This window comes from Tinamus guttatus, unplaced genomic scaffold, assembly GCF_059628265.1.
Source record: "Tinamus guttatus ecotype Peru unplaced genomic scaffold, ASM5962826v1 Tinamus_guttatus_pri_ptg000399l, whole genome shotgun sequence".
NCBI lineage: Eukaryota > Metazoa > Chordata > Aves > Tinamiformes > Tinamidae > Tinamus > Tinamus guttatus.
The window spans coordinates 569,301-587,621 of record NW_028288933.1 but is presented as its reverse complement, the minus strand read 5'-3'; the positions used below and the strand labels follow the sequence as shown (position 1 = coordinate 587,621).

Below are 18,321 nucleotides of genomic sequence, written 5' to 3'. Positions count from 1 at the left end.
GCCCGTCTGCAGAAAACAAGCCCTGGGAGCAGTTCCCATGGAGAAGGCGATAGAGAACGACTTGTGCATCCGTGTGAACCTTCACACTCAATAGAACCACGTTGGGGGAGGGGGGAGCCTGTCACAGTCCTTTTATTCACACCCTTCAGCCACCCAGACCCTCACCAGTAACACACTGAGTAGTGCCCAGTGTTAAGTTGTATACAAGCAGCCTACCACTGTTCACCTGAAAAATAAAATCTGTAGAAGTCACTCAGCTATTTAGGAAAAAAAAAAAGGTAAAATTCCTTTTTTTTTTTTGCACAAATCTCTTTGCACTTGCTTTGCTTTTATTTATCTATCTAACACCTTTTCTTTGCTTTATTCGGAATGTTATTCTGGTTTGATTTGCTGGAGCAATACCGTAGTGCTCGCATGCAATTAGAGCGTAGTGTCAGGTTCCAGCGGGTGCAGTTTGACGTGAGTCATCCCTCTCAGTGCCCTCCCCAGCTGCGTTTCCTCCCACCTAGATCCGTTCGCTTGTGTGCCTGGGCATGTTCCCTGCTCTGAGGTCATCCTATGCAAATGCTGCTGCTCTGCTGGATTTTGTTATCTTGCGGGAAGAGAGGTATGTCCAACGCTATCTCAGTCCCGATAACCCAAATGGAAAGATATTGTATGAGTGCTGCAGGGGAAACCAGATTGCTCTAGTAGTGGTGGAAACACCAAGCAAAAGGGTGGCACTTGTTAGGGTTTGCTTCTCAGAGCAACAGGAACAAAAGGTTCTGCTGCTTGCTCATTCTTGCTCCTCTTAGGCTCACTTCAGTTGCATAGCTCCGAGCATTATCTATATATATCTTTTTCTATTACTCCTTCCAGTGCTCTCTCTATCCTCCCACACCTTCTGTGCCTCACTCCATCCCTAAACCAATACTGCAGCTCCCTCCATTCCTCGCGGCCCTGAATGCAAAGAGGCAAAGGCCTGCTGAGCTCGTTCAGTGTTGGCTGCTCAGGTGCAGGGTTAACAGAGCTGCCGTATTTGGTTTATCTGCTGCATTGCTTGGCAGCTAATCTGCATTTTTCATCATTGTGAGACCGCTAATTTTCAAAAAAAAAAAAAAAGACTACTTTCATCTCTTTGGGATATTCAGTTGTTATTAATAGTCATGTTATTTCAAGACATACACAGTAACCCCTTTGGCATAGGTGACTTCAAAAAACATGTGGGGACAGAGGAAATGTGATTCGTGAGCCCTGTTTCCATAAGAGGCTGAGATTCCAGTATCAGTGACAGAAGATCTTCATTCTGGTGGGACATGGGATTGCGCTGGGAGAACCAAGATGAAGCTTTATATTTCCACTGATAGGAGCATTTCTAGGAAGGACCTGCCTGCAGCCCCCTCGGAAGGGATCTTCCTTCCACGCTGCAGAGCTCGGTGTGTTCTCAGAGCTCGAGCTGGGAGCCAGCTCGGCACTGTTGGCATTAGGGTTAACTTGTAGGTGTCAGGTGCTTTCCCAAGGAATAGTTCCAACAGTGGCTGCTGCAGAAACTTCCAAAGGGCTGTGCTGTTATCTGGGTGTTGTTGCCTTGGCCGACGTGTGCAATTTGATGTGCTTTGCCTACCTGCGTACCTTGCGCCGTGTTTTCTTGCTCTTCCTGGTGGCAGTGCCAGGAGCTTTGGAAGCGTTTGTTGCCTTTAAAGCCAATTTCGCAGTTGTGGTGCAGCTCTACGCCCAGCCTCTTTAATGGGCTTTTTCTGTGCTTCCTCCCCCTGCTGCTCCTCAGCTACGTGTGGAATCCTTATGTATCTCCATGTAAAATAACTACTTACAGTATGACTCAACAGGAAACAGCGGGGAGAGCAGGAAAAGTAGCTGGTATTTTTACCAGTTTTTAAGGATTCTAGAGATCTCACTCCCACATTAGAAATGCAGTACAACTCTCAAGGAAGCATTATGGAGAAATTCGCTTACTCCTTTCACTTTGCTTGTGGCTACAAATCTTTTGTCGTGGGTTGTCAATACTCACTTGGTTGTCAGCAGCCTGTTTGGCATTGATCAGTATGACCAGTCCCACATGTACCGTGTGTAAATATTGAGGAAGGTTCCGTTGGGTAGGAAAACTGAGCGTTAGCCCATTAAGGCAGAGAGAAGAAGCCTGTGAAAACAATGTTCTTCATTTTTAATAGGAGTTTTGAAATGCAATTTTGTGTATATATATCTATATATACTTGCGTGTTTGTATGTGTATGCATGTATGTATGTATGCATACAAGTCCAGAGCATTGATGCCTTTCTTTTGGATAAGTAAAGGACCTACATCTATTCATTTAATAATTTCTTCATGGAGTGGGCATCAGTAGTTTGATTTTTACGTTTGGAGATCTTGAGTCAGGTCTGATGTTTGGTACTTCTGTTCTTAGATGGTGAAAATCTGAAAAGACTCAAAAGTGTTAACTCTCTGCATGTACCATTAAATAGTTTGGTGTTTGATAGCTTGCAAATCCATATTTTGTTCTTTATTTTATACAAAAATCTGAGTTTAGAATTCATATTTTCTCTCTTATGTTCTTCTATTTTCTAGAAAGATTTAAATAATGCTAGATGGCTTGTTTTTTTTTCAGTCTCTCTTGTATCTCTGGTATTTTACACCATGACTTCTTAATATCAAGTAACCAAGTAGTTAAATAGTGCATTTCCACCAATCATTCATGACAGGCCTTGAATAAAGGGTTTTTGGCCATTAGTTGAAGTTAAACATCTGACATTAGAACTCATTCTTGTGGTGGGCCTGAAGACAGTGGTGACCAAACAGTGTATTTTGCTGAATAACAAACTGCAAATATAGCTGCTTTTTGTGTTTATACCGCGGAGATAATTGACATTTTAGTGTTGATGCAATTGATGTTTTGTTTAAAGCTTTAAAGAATTCCAAATACATTGTTATTTTGCTCCAAGACAGGCAAATCAGTCTTTTTTCTTTTCTTCCTGCAGAAGGTTTCCAAGCACATTTTCCAATGTACCCTATTGGAAAACCCCCCGCAGATTGTATTTACTCTGCGCTGCTAAGCGTACGGAGGAGGTAACGGCAGCCGTACGGCCCGCGGCGGAGCTGCAGGCCGCGGGCCCTGCCTCTCGCTGCCGTGGGCGATGCCTGTGCTCGGCATGGCCGCGCAGGCCGCGCAGGCCGCACCGCAGCCTCCAGGGCGCCCGGCAGCCTCCTCCTGGCCCGCCGGCTGCTCCCCTTGCACCGCGGATCCCAGGGATTCCCGCCTTTGCTCTTTCCCTGGGCTCAAAATCCGCGCTTGCCGTCGTGCTACGTGTTGATGTTGGAAAGCTTGAGTTGGACACGTAGGCTTTTAAAAGTGCAAAGCGATCGTCCAGATAACCGGCCCGAGTTTTGTGTCCTTTTTTGGTCTCTGCAAACTTGAGAATTAAGGCTGTGTACTCATAATAAAATAAAATCTTCCACGAGGTAATCTGTATCCATAAAATGATTTCTAGACTTAAATTCGGTGACTAACATGAGCTCTTTTCACCCCTCTAAGGATGTTTTTCAGCTTGTAAAGGAGAGCAAGCTAGACCGTATGGAAGGCTTGTATAGTGAAAAAGAAATAACTTTTTCCACTTACCCTAGGAGTAGTAGTTCTAAAAAGAACTACTTTATATTACTTCAAACCTATTATACTTATGTGAGGCACTGTTTAGACATTATAATAGAAGTCTGATTTTATAAAACACTGTTTCTGAAGGGGAAAGGTGCCACTGGTTTGGGATTTTTACTCGTGTGTGATGTATATGTCTTGGGGAGGGTGGTTATGAAAGGTTTTTTACTGTACCTGTTCAAGGTCCCTTCAAACATGTAGGAAAACAGGATTTGGCAGATCCCAGAGGCATGCGTGATAAAAACAGAAAACATTTGGTTCTCAGTGCTACGCTAAGAAAAGTGATTATTAAGGAACATTGTGTAAAATAGTCTGCCCATATTTGTAGATAACTTTTTTAAGCTTTTTGGAATGGTCACTTAAGGGATAAATAATGTTGATTCCCAAAGCACGTTTTATCATAGTTAGTTATTTGCTCATTTCTGTTCAGAATAAAAGGAAATTCTTATTCCTTGTCTTGTTTTTACTAGTGAAATTTCTTGGAATTTTGGGACATTTCCATCATCTTAAATGTTACCAAGCTGTAATATATATATATATATATATATGTATATATACAGACATATACATATATGTAGACACATATGCATATTATATATAGTGTTTTAAATATTAACTAAATACAGAAATATCTTTGCTATACAACTGATTTTTTTTTTAATTGTTCTAAACAGTTTGGAGGCAAGGGGAAGAAAATGAGGTGTATTTTCTCTCCCAAATTGTCAACATGTTTAAGAAGCTAACGGAATACTGAAATACCTAGTTGTGAAGATTCCTATTTCTTGCTCAAATGTGATGCTGTACACAGAAGGATCGGGCTGGGCTGGAAATTCAAATCTCCTTGCATGTCCTGCTCTACTGGTTAAATATGCCGTATTGCAAGCACTCATCGTTCTCCAAAAGCTGAGGGCTGCCGTCCCTGGGCATCTGCAAAATGACTAATTCAGATGGACTCGCATCTGTTGCAGGCAAAAAAAAGACAAAAAATACAAAAATTGGGACTAGTTAGAACTCTTGTCGCTAAAGGGAATGATAGGAATTGGAAAACTCATAGATACCTACTCTGCCTGCAGAGCAAGGCAAGGCAAATACAAGAGGATGGAGAGAAGAGGCTGGTGACATCTTGCACCAGCAGAATTTTCTTACAGAGCTGCATTGCTGCACATAGAAACTCATATTCTGCATTTAGCAGAATTTGCTGCTTGCTTTTTTTGGAAAAGGCTCCCTCTTCCCCCCATCTTTTTTTTTTTTTCTCCTTTCTTAGCAATGCACAAATATTTATAGGAAGGGACCCAGTGAATCATTAAAAATGTTCTTCATGTCTTTAATGTCTTCTCATTTTCAAGGAGACATGAAAAATGTTCAATGTCTCCTTAAACTGCGGGCCAGTGGTGAGCTGGAATGCAAGGAGATCTCTGTGGCTGTTTCCTTCATCATTCCCCTTATTCTGAAAGCATCTTACCCTGCTTGTTTTTTCCATACTAGAGGTTTACAGAAAAATGTTTATACTATGGCTTCAAACATTTATTGAAACGCTAGAAAACCTAAAGAATTTCTGTGGATTCCTTATATTAAGATCAGATGTGGGAATGTCACATTGAATATCTGCTGTGCAGCAACTCAGCTGATTTTAATGGCAAATAAGGGTCTGAAGTGGTATGTGCCTAGCAGCAAAATAAAAAAAAGAAGCAGAGGTGAAGGGAATGGACAGATTATGTAACATGTCAGAGCTGCATCTCAGTGGTTGCAAGTCCATTTCTGATGGACTTGGGATGCTGTGGACAGAGAAAATAAATTACTGTATTTTTGTTTTTTCAAACTAGTTGATGTATTTGAGAGCAGGCTGGAATGTACAGAAAGCAATAGTTGTATGGGTTGAGGCAGATTCAGTTGCAGGGTAATTTGAACAAAACATTTTTTGAAGTATCCAACAACATATTCTCCATGTTACATTTTTCAGCAGTGTTTAAAATTTGCCAATAGAAACTTGTCCCTTCATTGATTTTTAAAACTCTAAATCCGGCCCTATAATTTAAGATTACAAACTAACTGAAGTTGTTGGAGTACTGTGTAACAGGATATTGAATTTAAGGTGGTGTTTTTTGTACTGGAAGTAATACTTCATTAAGAATCAAAGAAATGTCATATCAGATAATGTCACTTCATACCTGTCCAAAGCATATACATATGTTAGTAGCAAGCGATCTTATATCAAAAGACAGAAAACTAGTCTGCCTCACAGAAATATTCAGAGAAAAAATATTTCTGTTAAAAGTTTATGGTGTGTAGGAAATAAATGAGAGTGTGTATCTGAAGAAGAGAATTTGAGAATTAAGAAGCATCTTGTGTACGTATTTCTTAAAAAGAAGACATCTGTTTTGTACCTTTGTACAGGTACAAAGTGTTAAACTTTGAGCTTTACAATTTCCTTTAAACCTGCTGATCTTTGCAAATGCAAAACTTACTTGAAGTCTCAGAAGATTGTCACACTCTATTTTTTCCAATTACTTTTTGCCCAGATTTATTAGCAGCTGCTTTTCCAAACTCCTGTCAAATTGTATCTTTCCTTTGAGTGATCTGAGACCTTAGTTCTCTTACGTGAACATCATGGAGACTGGAAGAACAATCCACAAGGTTTTGTTTTGAGCTTTCTAATAGAATTTCATTCATCCGCTCCGTGACATTAACCAAAATTTTTGTGAGATTCCTTTTGCGAGCCTTGTTGTTCTTTTTGAAAAAGTCTGGCTTCTTAAGAGCCAAAGATCAATCCACTTCTTGTAGTAGAGGCTTAGATTTGCAGTTTTTCACTTGGTTGCTTCTGAGCAGGTTATAGAGATAATGTGATAAATGAAGATACAGTCTTTACTGTGTATAAAAGATGGAGGATATTGCTTTAAAAATGGGCTCCTAGAGTGAGCCAATGGTAGGGTAAAAAAGGTGGTCAGCTATTGAGTTAAGTGTGAAATTAACTTTTTTCCTTTCTGTGCTTTCACTGGTTCTATTACATGGAGCTAAAAGTATTGCTTATTATTGATGGAATTGCCCTGGCACCTTGGATCTTAGAATCAAATGGGGTCTTAGCATCATTAAAAGGGAAGGGACCTAGAAGTTAATGCCGGCTCTTGCTCCGAACAAGTTTAGTGCTGAACTCAGACCTTGTTGCTCAGGGCTTTGTCCAGATGGATCTTGATTTGATGGCTTTTTTTGTGCTTAAGAAAAAACAAGTGTCTGTAAGGCTATATTCTTGTACTTTATCAGCAACCGTCAGAAAACAAAAATTTAACTAAACATTTCTGAAATATAAAATAAATCTTTGGAAATATTAATTCACTGACATATTAATTTTGTTAAGATGCAGTTTTGTAACTGAATATTTTTGGTTTTAGAGCCTAGATGAATATGAAGATGATGAAGCAGGACAGAAGGAACGAAAGAGGGAGGATGCTCTTACCCAACAGAACACGATACAAAATGAGAGTTCCAGTGCAGAAGCAGCTGGCTCATACTTACTACAGGTGAGATCTTGCTTCCTTTGATGTGTGTGTTTATATATATATATATATAAAAAACTGAGTTTTTAAACTCCTGCTACTTTCTTCTATATGCTCCTTAACACTAAGTTATACATTGTATACAAACATGAAAACTGGGATTTGTCACATTACTAAAATAAAAAGGCCTGGAGATGGAAATGAAGAATACCCTTGGAGTATGCAGTTGGAGATAACTTTTAATATTTTTTTTTTCAAATCAGGATCCCTAGAATTTGGTATGATCAGCTAGTGACTGCTTGCAAGCGTGGTTACTGGTGCTTTCACATCATCCTATATAGATTTTTGTAGGCAGGGAATGTATAGTTAACTTCGTCCAAACAGTATTCTGCTTATTTAATTATGTCATCCTGCATTTTCTTTCCTGCAGTCTACTTGTCTCATCCATTGTGCATCTTTCTGCCTCTGCAGCTAATAAAACAAAAATGTGAGCAAAGTGTCTTTTTTTGCACAGTCCTGCCTTGTCCCCTCCTGCATGCTGCTGCCAGTGGCAAATCTCTCTCTGTCCTTTCATGCCCTTTTTAGCTGTACTTTATTTTATTTCTTAGTCCTTACTGTTACCTAAAGCATGTACAAACACAGTACTGTATATATTGGTCCAGATATACCTATCCCCACTTCTTGTCTCGGACGGAGATGTCTAGAGGAGAAAAGTATAGGAACAGGGCAAGCACATAGTGAAACTTTCTATACCATCAGTGGGATGTCCTGAACGGGAGTGAGCATTGCTGAGTTTAATGAGTTTGGCTGCATTTTGTTAGGGGGATTTGCCCACTCTCTCATGTTCTTTGTGTAAGCACTTAACATTCAGAATAGCCAATGGCAAAAAATTCTGGAGCTTCATTTTTGAGTCAGACGTGGTATGTGACACCCACTTCCATGCGATTTCACCAAGGTCTTCCACAGGAAGAGAACAGGGAATTACTGCTGCCTCTTCATGTAGCTGGGAGTGCCATAGGGACGAGAGAGATAGATACATAGTACAGCTCCTCTCAGCTGGCTCTTCTCAGGCAGAAGAATTCTATTTTATTTAGTTAGAAGGCATTTGGTTACATTCCATACTTCTTTTCCCAGTTTGTTTTATTTGGGATGAGGAAACAGAACTGAGGAGTATGCTCACTATAGAGCAATAAAATGGTGGATTTTATTCTATTCTCTTCTTGTTTTTTTGTTTGTTTCTCTGACAATTCCTGATACTCCTTTGACCTGTTTGTGCCCTGGTGAGAACTGTATTGACTTTTTTGATCTGTTACAATTTCAGCATTTTGGGGTTTTATATAAGTGATAACAGACAACTCATAGGCTGCTGCATATGAAATTTAAAAGCATTTTTGCCCTTTTATCTCACTTTGTGCTTACATATGCTATATTTCGTCTCCCAGTTGCCTTGCAGCCTCTCCCAGTAGAGGTGTCCTGCATATCTTCACAGTCGATCCTCACCTTTTCTGTTCAGAATAGTGTTTGTGGACATTCTCATCCCCATTATTCAACCACCCTTTTCCAGTATCCCTATGAATATTTTGTAAAACACAGGTTCCCGGAACATTTCCTGTGGAGCTCTTTTGGGTGACCTTCATTTCCTGCAAAAACTGGCCATTAAGTCCCTAAAGATTCTTTATCTGCATTTTTTCTTTATTTAAAGAGATATATTAGATTTGGAAAGTGTGAGTTTATTTTACAAGTGCCCTGGTGACTCTTCCCCTCTACATGATACGTATTCACTAACTAACTCCCTTATTAAGGCTTACTAATATCACTTTATTCAGCACCCATATCAAGCTTACTGGTTTGTAGTTCTCTGATCTATCCTAGAAACTTTTTAAAGGTAGTGATGTTCACCAATGGAAAATCCTCTAGTACTAGGGCAGTTTTAAGTGAGAGACTATATGGAACTGGCTATATGCAGTAGTTCAGCTATTGCATTCTTCAGTACCTTCAGTAGCTCCATCAGAGCTCAAGGATTAAATACCTTCTGCCAACTTGCTGCTGTTGATTTGTTCTTCTAACCAACCCTTCTGTTTGAAACAGCTCCTTTGATGAGTCTTCCATAAAGAAGTGCTCTGATGTGGTACCAAGTCTTCCCATTTTTTTTCCGTAATAAACACCAATGAAAATATTTATGCAGAGACCATAGCAGAGAAATTGTCTTTTGAGTGCTCCTTGTATAACTTGATCATCTGTCGTTTTTTTCAGATTCTCTGGCAGTTTTCCGCATTATATTTTTTTTTTCATACATTTTGGGTATTGTTTGTTCAACTCTTTCTTGCCTGCCTTTTGTGTTCATTCTGTTTTCACTTTTTGGACATATCTTCCAAAAGTTGTCGCTTTCAGTTTACCCTAGTGCTACTATTGCATAATTGCATATTGCACTAATGCTTTGGCTGTGTTCCCAAGTCTCTCTTTTCTCCTCCATATTTTCCATTGTTCTTGACCAGCTATCTCAGTTTCCGTTTATCAGGCTCTCTGTGTCAATCTTACCCGACACAGTTCCAAGTTTGTCACCTCTGCATTCAAACAGGAGCTACTTCTTCTTTGTTGACAGGGCCCAGCAGGGATGTCTGTCACTGACAATGCAGAAGACAGAGTCCCAGTGCTCGGATCTGGCACAGTCCCAGGCTGGCACATGTACAGAACAGATGCAACCTTAGAAAGCTGTAGCAGCTACGATTTAATCAGTTTATTGCTGACTCTGTCAACTCCGTTTTTGTTAGAAGTCTTATAAGTTGTCCAAATTGGAACAGAATTTGACCACAGGGCTATTTCAGCGGTCATGCCTTAGTTTCATCTTGATTCTGCTTTGTGGAACAATGCAATTAAATCTAATTCTGTTCTTAAAAGTGTATTTTTTATCTTAGGTCGAAGACTTCAATTCTAATTCTTACTGAAAAATCCTAGTTCTAGTTATTAAGCAAATAAATACATTTCTATAGTCACATGTGTTCAGTGACCTGCCCATTCTCTTGCCATTTTGTAAAATTTGTAAATACCTGATTACAGTGAAGTTTATATGGGAAATAAAGTCAGTAGTGACTTTGTGGTTCACAGACAAGTACATTGGATAATGTTGTTCTGTTTTAGCAGGTTTGCAGATGATACAAAACTGGGTGGAGCGGCCAACACTCCAGAGGGCTGCGCTCCATTCGGAGGGACCTGGACAGGATGGAGAGTTGGGCAGAGAGGAACCTCATGAGGTCCAACAAGGACAAGTGCAGAGTCCTGCACCTGGGGAGGAATAACCCCAGGCACCAGAACAGACTAGGGGTTGACCTGCTGGAAAGCAGCTCTGCAGAGAGAGATTTGGGAGTCCTGGTTGACAACAGGTTAACCATGTGTCAGCAACGTGCCCTCGTGGCCAAGAAGGCCAGTGGGATCCTGGCCTGCATCAGGAGGAGCGTCACCAGCAGGTGGAGGGAGGGGATCCTGCCCCTCTGCTCAGCTCTGGTGAGGCCGCACCTGGAGTATTGGGTGCAGTTCTGGGCTCCCCAGTACAAGAGGGACGTGGAGCTGCTGGAGAGGGTCCGGCATAGGGCCACAAAGGTGATTAAGGGACTGGAGCATCTGTTGTATGAGGAAAGCGAACTGGGCCTGGTTAATCTGGAGAAGGGAAGGCTGAGAGGAGATTTGATCAGCATGTTCAAGTACCTGAGGAATGAATGCAGGGAGGATGGGGCCAGGCTCTTCTCCGTGGAGACTGGTGACAGGAGGAGGGGTAAAGGTGTAATTTGGAAAACAGGAAGTTCCACCTCCATGTGAGGAAGAACTTCTTTCCTGTGAGGGTGACAGAGCCCTGGAACAGGCTGCCCGGAGAGGCTGTGGAGTCTCCTTCTCTGGAGATCTTCCAAACCCGCCTGGATGCCACCCTGTGCCATGTGCTCTAGGTGTCCCTGCTGGAGCACGGGGGTTGGACTAGATGGTCTCTAGAGGTCCCTTCCAACCTCAACCATTCTGTGATTCTGTAACTCTGGTTCTCTTTTCAATCCTCAAGAAACCTGATCTCTCAGTTTTATTTTACTTTTGTCAGATGATGCTGTTCTAGTTCTTACGGAAGAAATGCATGATTCTTGAAAGTATCTGAGAGGCTTTCTCTTTGAAATCCTTGATGCAAAGCACAAAGAGACAAGATTTCTTTAAGGCTAGATCTAATAATACATCAGAAACTATAGTATTTTTCAACAAGTAGAGCTACTCTAGTTAAAATCTGCATTTCAGCTTTTACTGTATTGAGAAATGTAGAAGACGTTAGGTCTGGCAACATGATAAACACTATAAACCAAATTATAATCCAGAGTGCCATGTGACCACAGCGTAAGGCTGTGTGGAAGGACCCAGCTCACAAGGTGCATCAGAACCAAATCCACGGTTACAGTCACTCCTAAACACTCAAAAAGTGCTATTTCTGGTTCTGAATTCCTTGCTTTATTTTTTTCTCCTGATTTTTAATGCTTTAACTCAGAGATCCTCAGCTTGTAGGTCACAGTGTGGTGGAAGACTCACTGATGTGTTACAGGGATGCAGACAAGGAGTAATAAGTTAAAAATAATATTGTTTATAACTCTTATAAATAAGTAGTAGTAGTGTTTTAACTAGTAATTGATACAGTCTAGCAATTATATAGACCCATCCCTTGACACATCTGAAGAAGGATGAAACCTGGTAGGATTTTCTTTAGGAATGAAAAAAAGATAAGAAAGCATTCCTGAAGCAAATCAAGCTCAACTTAAAAACAAAGCATGCTCCTTTTTATTTATTTATTTATTTATTTTTGTTTGTTTTAGTTGTAGGACAATCTGTCAGTACATAAAATTGCATGGATAAATGTGTAGATTTTCAGATTTTCCATCCCATAAAAACCTTCAAATCAAGACTGACTTTTTTTTTTAGGAAAAGAAATACACAACTTTCAGTCTCAATGCACTGGTAGTAGATTGAAATCCTTTACTTCATGTTGGTTTACCTTCTTTTCTGCTTTCTCGTTTTATTTCCATGCCTATGAATGCTGGTTGCTTTAGAGCAGAGAGCTTCATTTGCTCCAAAAAAGCTTGACATTTGAGTGTAAGATATGGGAATAGCTGAATAAATATGTGCAGACAGGAACACCAAGAAAAAAACAAGGTGTTTGAGGTCTTCAAAAATATTTCAGACATTTGGAATAGGATTTATTGTATTCTAGAAGTGATTATGAAAATGCTTCACTAGGACAGATGAACACATCTAAAAGAAGGCAAATGGAATTCTTTCCTTGCAGTCTTTCTTCCTTAACAGACTTGGACCAAACATGTCAGAGTAGTTTTTGCTACCACCGTATTTAGAAAGAGATACCAAATTGGAGATAGCATGAGGTATCAGATTCTGTGCCACTGAACACAAAAAGGGGAAGCTCCGCATCATTTAGACAATGAGGTTCAATCTTTACAAAATAGTTACTGTGAATCCTTTGAATGAAAGGTAGCAAATAGAAAAATCAGAATAATTCAGAGTATTCTGCTGTAAAATGAGAATGCCCATCTTTCTCACAGTCTCACAAAGTCACAAAAGCTGCCTGTCCATAAGCTGAGCATTTTATTTTAGTGAGACGCTGCAGACAGGTTCCAAAAGGAATGCAGCTGGAAGGTGTTCCCACAGAAGTACTGTGTGGCAGTGCTCCTTGTTTAAATACTGCTCTTTGCATGTGATCTAACATGTTGAAATTTTCGGAAGCAGCTGTGTACACCATTACAAAGCTGTAAATGTTTAATAGAGGCACCTTATAAGCTAAGCTGAAAGCAGTAAATAAAATTAAGTTAGTGAATAAAAGTCTCCAGTGGCTTTTTAGCTGGGCGAAAAGCTGTTAGGAAGGCAGGGAGCTGAAATATTGCATGCGCCTCTGTGAGGAAGCAGGGCTGCAGACCTGCTTGACACAAGCTTCTCCAGAGTTTTGTCTTTGAATCTTATGCAAAGAATATGCTGACAGCAAAGCTTCTCAGCTTGAACTGCTTCATTAGTTCATACCTAGTTTGTATTTATTGGCCGTTGGAGACCTCTGGCAGCTATGTTAGTCGATATTATTGATCTTAGATTTTCCATGCCTCAGCTTTTGTCTGTATAGTTGGGGAAAATGAAGCTGCCTCATCTCACAGAGGTGTTTTGAAAACAGCCTTTAGTATTGACAAATCATGTAGTAAATATAGTAGAAGAGCTCACAAGGAAATTCATTTTTATCATCTAAACATATTCACATAAATTTAGGTTAAAAAGAATTACAATTCGATGTGGCTTAAATATTAAAGGATCGTTTAATTATTTTGATGTAGTTGCATCTAAAGTAGGTCTCTCTATGTACATTTTAAAGTACATTTTAGCAGTTCTATAGAATTTCTTATGATGTACAGCTCACAACGTGAAATGGGTGCTTCAGACACTTGACTGAAATACTCAGCATGACGTGGGACACCCAAATTATTCCTGTGATCTGTATAAAGAAAATCTGGACGCAGGGGTGTGCTCTTTCCGTGGTCATACATGACCATTCCCTCACGTTAAGTGTGGTGTTAATACGGACACAGAGGCAGAGCACTAGCGCAGTAGGTTGGGCATGGTGGCCACTTCTCAGAGAAGAAGCAAAAGCAAATAGTGAGCACTGCTCACTGGGCACCTTTCTGTCTCTGTATTATACATCAGTGGTATTGTGAAAAATACATCGTGACTCATGGAGTCAAGGTGCATATAGTGCTGGGAATTCGAATGACAGCCGCCAAGGTTATTAAAATTTCTAAATTGGCTGACTTTGCAGTTTTAGTATTCTTCTGATACCTTCTGTCCATAACACTGGAGACTGAAAAAAGAAATCAAAAAAATTTAAATATCCAATATACTAGCTTCCCTAAGCTTAGGGGTAATAGTTTTGCACAGTGTGTCTTGGCTAATGGCTTAAAGACAATGAGTTGTTCTGCAAAAATGAAATTGCTAGGTTTTAATTACTCTTTTTAACAGAAACTTACAGTTTTAAACAGCAGGATTCAGACCTCTGCAGGAGGGGCCATGTAATAAATGCTGTAATAGCAGCCTAAGGTGACTGCCAGCATCCTCCTCCTGTCCTCTCACGGGAGCAGATTTATTGTGTCTGTGTGTGATGCTGATCCACACTTGTCCAGTAAGTCTTGTGTTCCCAAAAGATCTGCACATGCTCAGCAAATCTGATTAAACTGCAGTGCACATGCACTGCCTAATCCTGCTGCTTTGGAAAAATGCTTACAAGTGAAATCACAGGCCCTTTTTCTCCTGAAAATTAAAGAAGCTGAGAACTGGCAGTTACTTCTGTGAGACCTGAGGGGAGCAGGCTACAAACCCAAGGAACTTTTTTGGCAGACATGTAGCCCTGAGGACTGGAGGCTAAGGTTGAACATCTCTAAGTAAGTTATTTGACTTCTGCTTTTGTAGAGAAATATGTAGTCATCAACATTCACCTTCATAATGATGGATCAGAGAGAGAAATCTCTGTGCTTGCTTGTGGTAGGCCTGATCTATGTTCAGTGTCTAATGCTTGTCAGCTTGACCTTGCTTACCATTGAAAGACAAACTTTGCATTTTTTTTTCAGAAAGAAATATCAAATCAAGATCAATTTTCTAGTATCTGTGTTCAGTGGCGAAGTGGTTTAAACCTTCAAGTTTTGTTTTAGGAGTGCATTTCAGTGCCAATAAAGAAGCATTTAAGTTTGCCCACAGTCTTTCATAATTAATAACTAGTTTTCCAGTGCCTGTGCATGCATACAAATATTCATCTCAAGAAGTGCTTGAAAACCCAAATTGCATCAAGTCTCAGCCTGTGACATCAAGGCAGTGCAGAGGCTTCCTGCTTCGATCTTGGATTCTCTCCTATGCATGGGAATTTCAAGAGTTTCAGCACGGTCTGTTTTTACAAGTACTTTTTAATCATCCTTGTAAGGACCAAATGAGAAACAAAGATTGTATATTTAGATTTCTTAGTTGTGGTTTGACTGTGAGTCTTACATAAGGATTTGGGGGGAGACTTCCTGTTCAGCCTGGAGAAGAGAAGATTGAGAGGGGATGTGATCAATATGTATAAGTACCTGAGGGAGAATGTAGGGAGGATGGGGCCAAACTCTTCCTGGTGGTGGCCAGTGGCACAACAAGCGGTAATGGTGCAAGTTCAAACACAGGAAGTTCCACCTCCATGTGAGGAAGAACTTGTTTCCTGTGAGGGTGACAGAGCCCTGTGGAGTCTCCTTCTCTGGAGATCTTCAAAACCTGCCTGGATGCCACCCTGTGCCACATGCTCTAGGTGCTAGAGCAGGGGGGTTGGACTAGATGATCTCTAGAGGCCCCTTTCAACCTCAACCATTCTGGGATGCTGTGATTCTTGTTACACTTATTATTACCATCACGGGCAGGTGTTGCTGCTGCCTCGTCAGCCTAGATGAGCCTTTCTTCCTTTCAGTGCTGAGAGCGTGAAGCTGCGTCCCAGCCTCGCACCGCTGGAGCCCTGGCTAGTGCTGCACTGGCTGGGAGCTTTGACGTGCCAGGAGGAATAGCAAGCAGTGTCTCAAATTCCCGACTCATGTTTTGATCAGCGGGAGCCTCATGTGAAGGAATTTATTTTCTCTCCCACATGCTTTTCTTTTTGGACTGGCATCGCTTTTAAGTCTGCTAAATTGGATGCTGATCTGAAAAAGATTATTTTATCTGCAAAGAGTAAGTAAGGAAATTCAGTCCAGCTGTCAAAAATGATGTGTAATAGGGTATCTCCTTCCAGTCATCTCTTAAAATTCTTGAGTAAGAAAAGGCGATTATGTAGTGTCACACTGTAGCCAATGTTTCTGGGGGAAGAAGAGTCCTCCAGTAAATCTGAGTTCATTGAAAAGAGAAAAGGAGGACTTCCTTTCCTGCCATATCTGCTTTTACGAATAAATGACACAGCTTGCCTGTTGTCAGAAGCTTCCCTAGGGCAGAGTATCAGTATAGATTCTTGCACTTTTCTGCTGTCCTGTTCTAGAGAGAGAATTTTTGCTAATGCTGTTCTCATGCCAGGAGCAAGTCCAAAGTTGAGTTAATGGTGGTGTAAGTACTGGCACGGGATGGGGTGGAGGAGGGGTCCTGGCTGGGAGCCTTGTCACAAGCATTGGTGATACCAGACATTTCACTGTCAGTCCAATTATTTGAGAGAAGATCCACTTCACAGAGTTGAGCAAAGTTTGTTTACTGAAACCATGAAGAATCTTGATGCGTATATTAGGTAATTAATGACATTGTGCTGCAAGAAGCTACATGGATCAGAAGGATCCCTGCTGAATGTCTCCCGTAAGGTGGAGGGGGAGGAAACTACACCTTGCAGAAAGATGGGCAAAAACTTACACAACTCTACAGAAGAAGTTGCTGTGGTAGTTGTCAAATACTTTCATAACATGGATCATGCCTCACTGTTAATCTTAGTAAACTACCGAATATCATGGTGGTAGCTTCTGATAACATGCTTCTCTGTTTGGATGCCGCTATCCCACTTACAAAGCGGGCTGAGGATGGGGGAAGAATCTCCTTCCCTGTATGATTTAGTCTGGTGTATAAATGTGACAGCTTAGGAGGTAGGAGGAAGCCAGAATTTAGTGGTGTCTGGCTATGTTTAAACTGCTAAATAGAACAGGACCTAGGTGTGAGCTCAAACACTGCACTGCTGACAGTGCCCATGGCTTAGTGGTGAGCAAGTTTTTCTGGCCTGGTTTTGGTTCGTGCTGCCCAGTGCTCTCCTGTATCACACACAGGGACTGTTCGTGGGCTAACAGGCCATGAACGAGCCTTCACAGCAGAATGGGCCACAAAGCACCACGTTTGGTGGCCTCTGCAGTGCTCGCAGGGCTTCACTGCAGCCTTTACGTTCTCACACAGACTGCAGGCCCTTGTTCTACGTTTAGGGGCACTCAGCACAGACCTTGGTTTCACAGTAGGGAAACATCACCACCACCTTGTGCAATCCATCCCTCACGTTGTTTCTGAAGCTTTTAGCTTGCTAAAAGAAAACCAAACAAAAAAAGAACAGAAGATCATTATTTTTAGGGCCACTGTTTGTTTTGTGGGGCAGCATGGAGCAGCCCCATCATCAAGCGGTGGGAATAGATGTTGCCAACCTGTGTCACCTGCTCTTGGCGCTAGAGAAGAGTCTCTGGCTTATCTGCCCATTTACTCTTTTATCAGTAGAAGCTATATCAGCCTCATTCTGCACGTAAATTCACTGGCAAAAGCTTTTCCCATCTCATTTATGGAACCAACGGCTACTAGAGGTGGGAAGCAGGGCGCACTCTTTCAACTTGGTTCCACTGAAGATGCAACTGGTATCATCATTACTTACAGCTCTGTAGGATGCATTTTGCAAAGCACTCAGTAGACAAGTCAGCAAGTTGCTCAAACTTAAAAATCCTCCATTGATGTGTATGAAACTGGCCAGAAAATTGGGAGATAAATTCAGTTCCTATTGTTGTTTAGGCAAAGAACTATCATGAACCTACATATTCTAACGAGTTCTTCTTAATACAAAACGTTCTTACCTTTGTGACTGGGGAGTTACTTAAGAGTTGATTAAAAACTTGTTGCACATTGTATTTTTGCAATAATGCTTAGTTAATGCGAAATAAGTCTGACCTAAAAAACATGCCGCAGTTGAATGATGGATTTACCTGTGCGTTTGATTCTTGATTTACTGATTTGCATGCAGTGGGGCGGTTTCGGGCGGATGAGGCCCGCGCTGCCGAGCGCTCCGGGCAGCAGGGCGCAGATATGTTGGGGTATGTCAGGACAAGGCAGTGTGTGTGCAAGGGGCCTTAGTGCCACCCTCCCTGCAGTCCGTCTGGTTCATCCTCGAGGCCCCCGAGTGCCTTTGAGCGCTTTGTCTCTCCAGCAGTCCCTCGGGCTCAGAGAGGGGCATGGCCGTGTTTGCGCAGGCCAGTGTGCATGTGGGGACACCTTGGTCGCTGCTGGAGCCACACGAGCTGGGGCTGACCTGGAGCTAGTGAGAACTAATAGGCGCCTTTGGGTCCTTGTAAATTCAGGGAAGAGACATGGCCGTCCCTCACGGCTTCCAGCATCTAGAGAAGTAAAGGCAGGTTGGATACACAGGCCTGACATGAGGCTCTGCTGCGCCA

General features: G+C 41.4%; 1 protein-coding gene across 1 annotated transcript in view; it reads left to right on the top strand.

The window, feature by feature from the left end:
• Nucleotides 1-18,321, top strand: part of PAWR (pro-apoptotic WT1 regulator) — a 66,865-nt gene that overhangs the window by 27,237 nt on the left and 21,307 nt on the right. Inside the window, exon 2 of the mRNA XM_088531213.1 lies at nucleotides 7,031-7,159. Coding sequence (XP_088387339.1) covers nucleotides 7,031-7,159 — 129 coding nt within the window. The remainder of the gene's footprint in view (nucleotides 1-7,030; nucleotides 7,160-18,321) is intronic.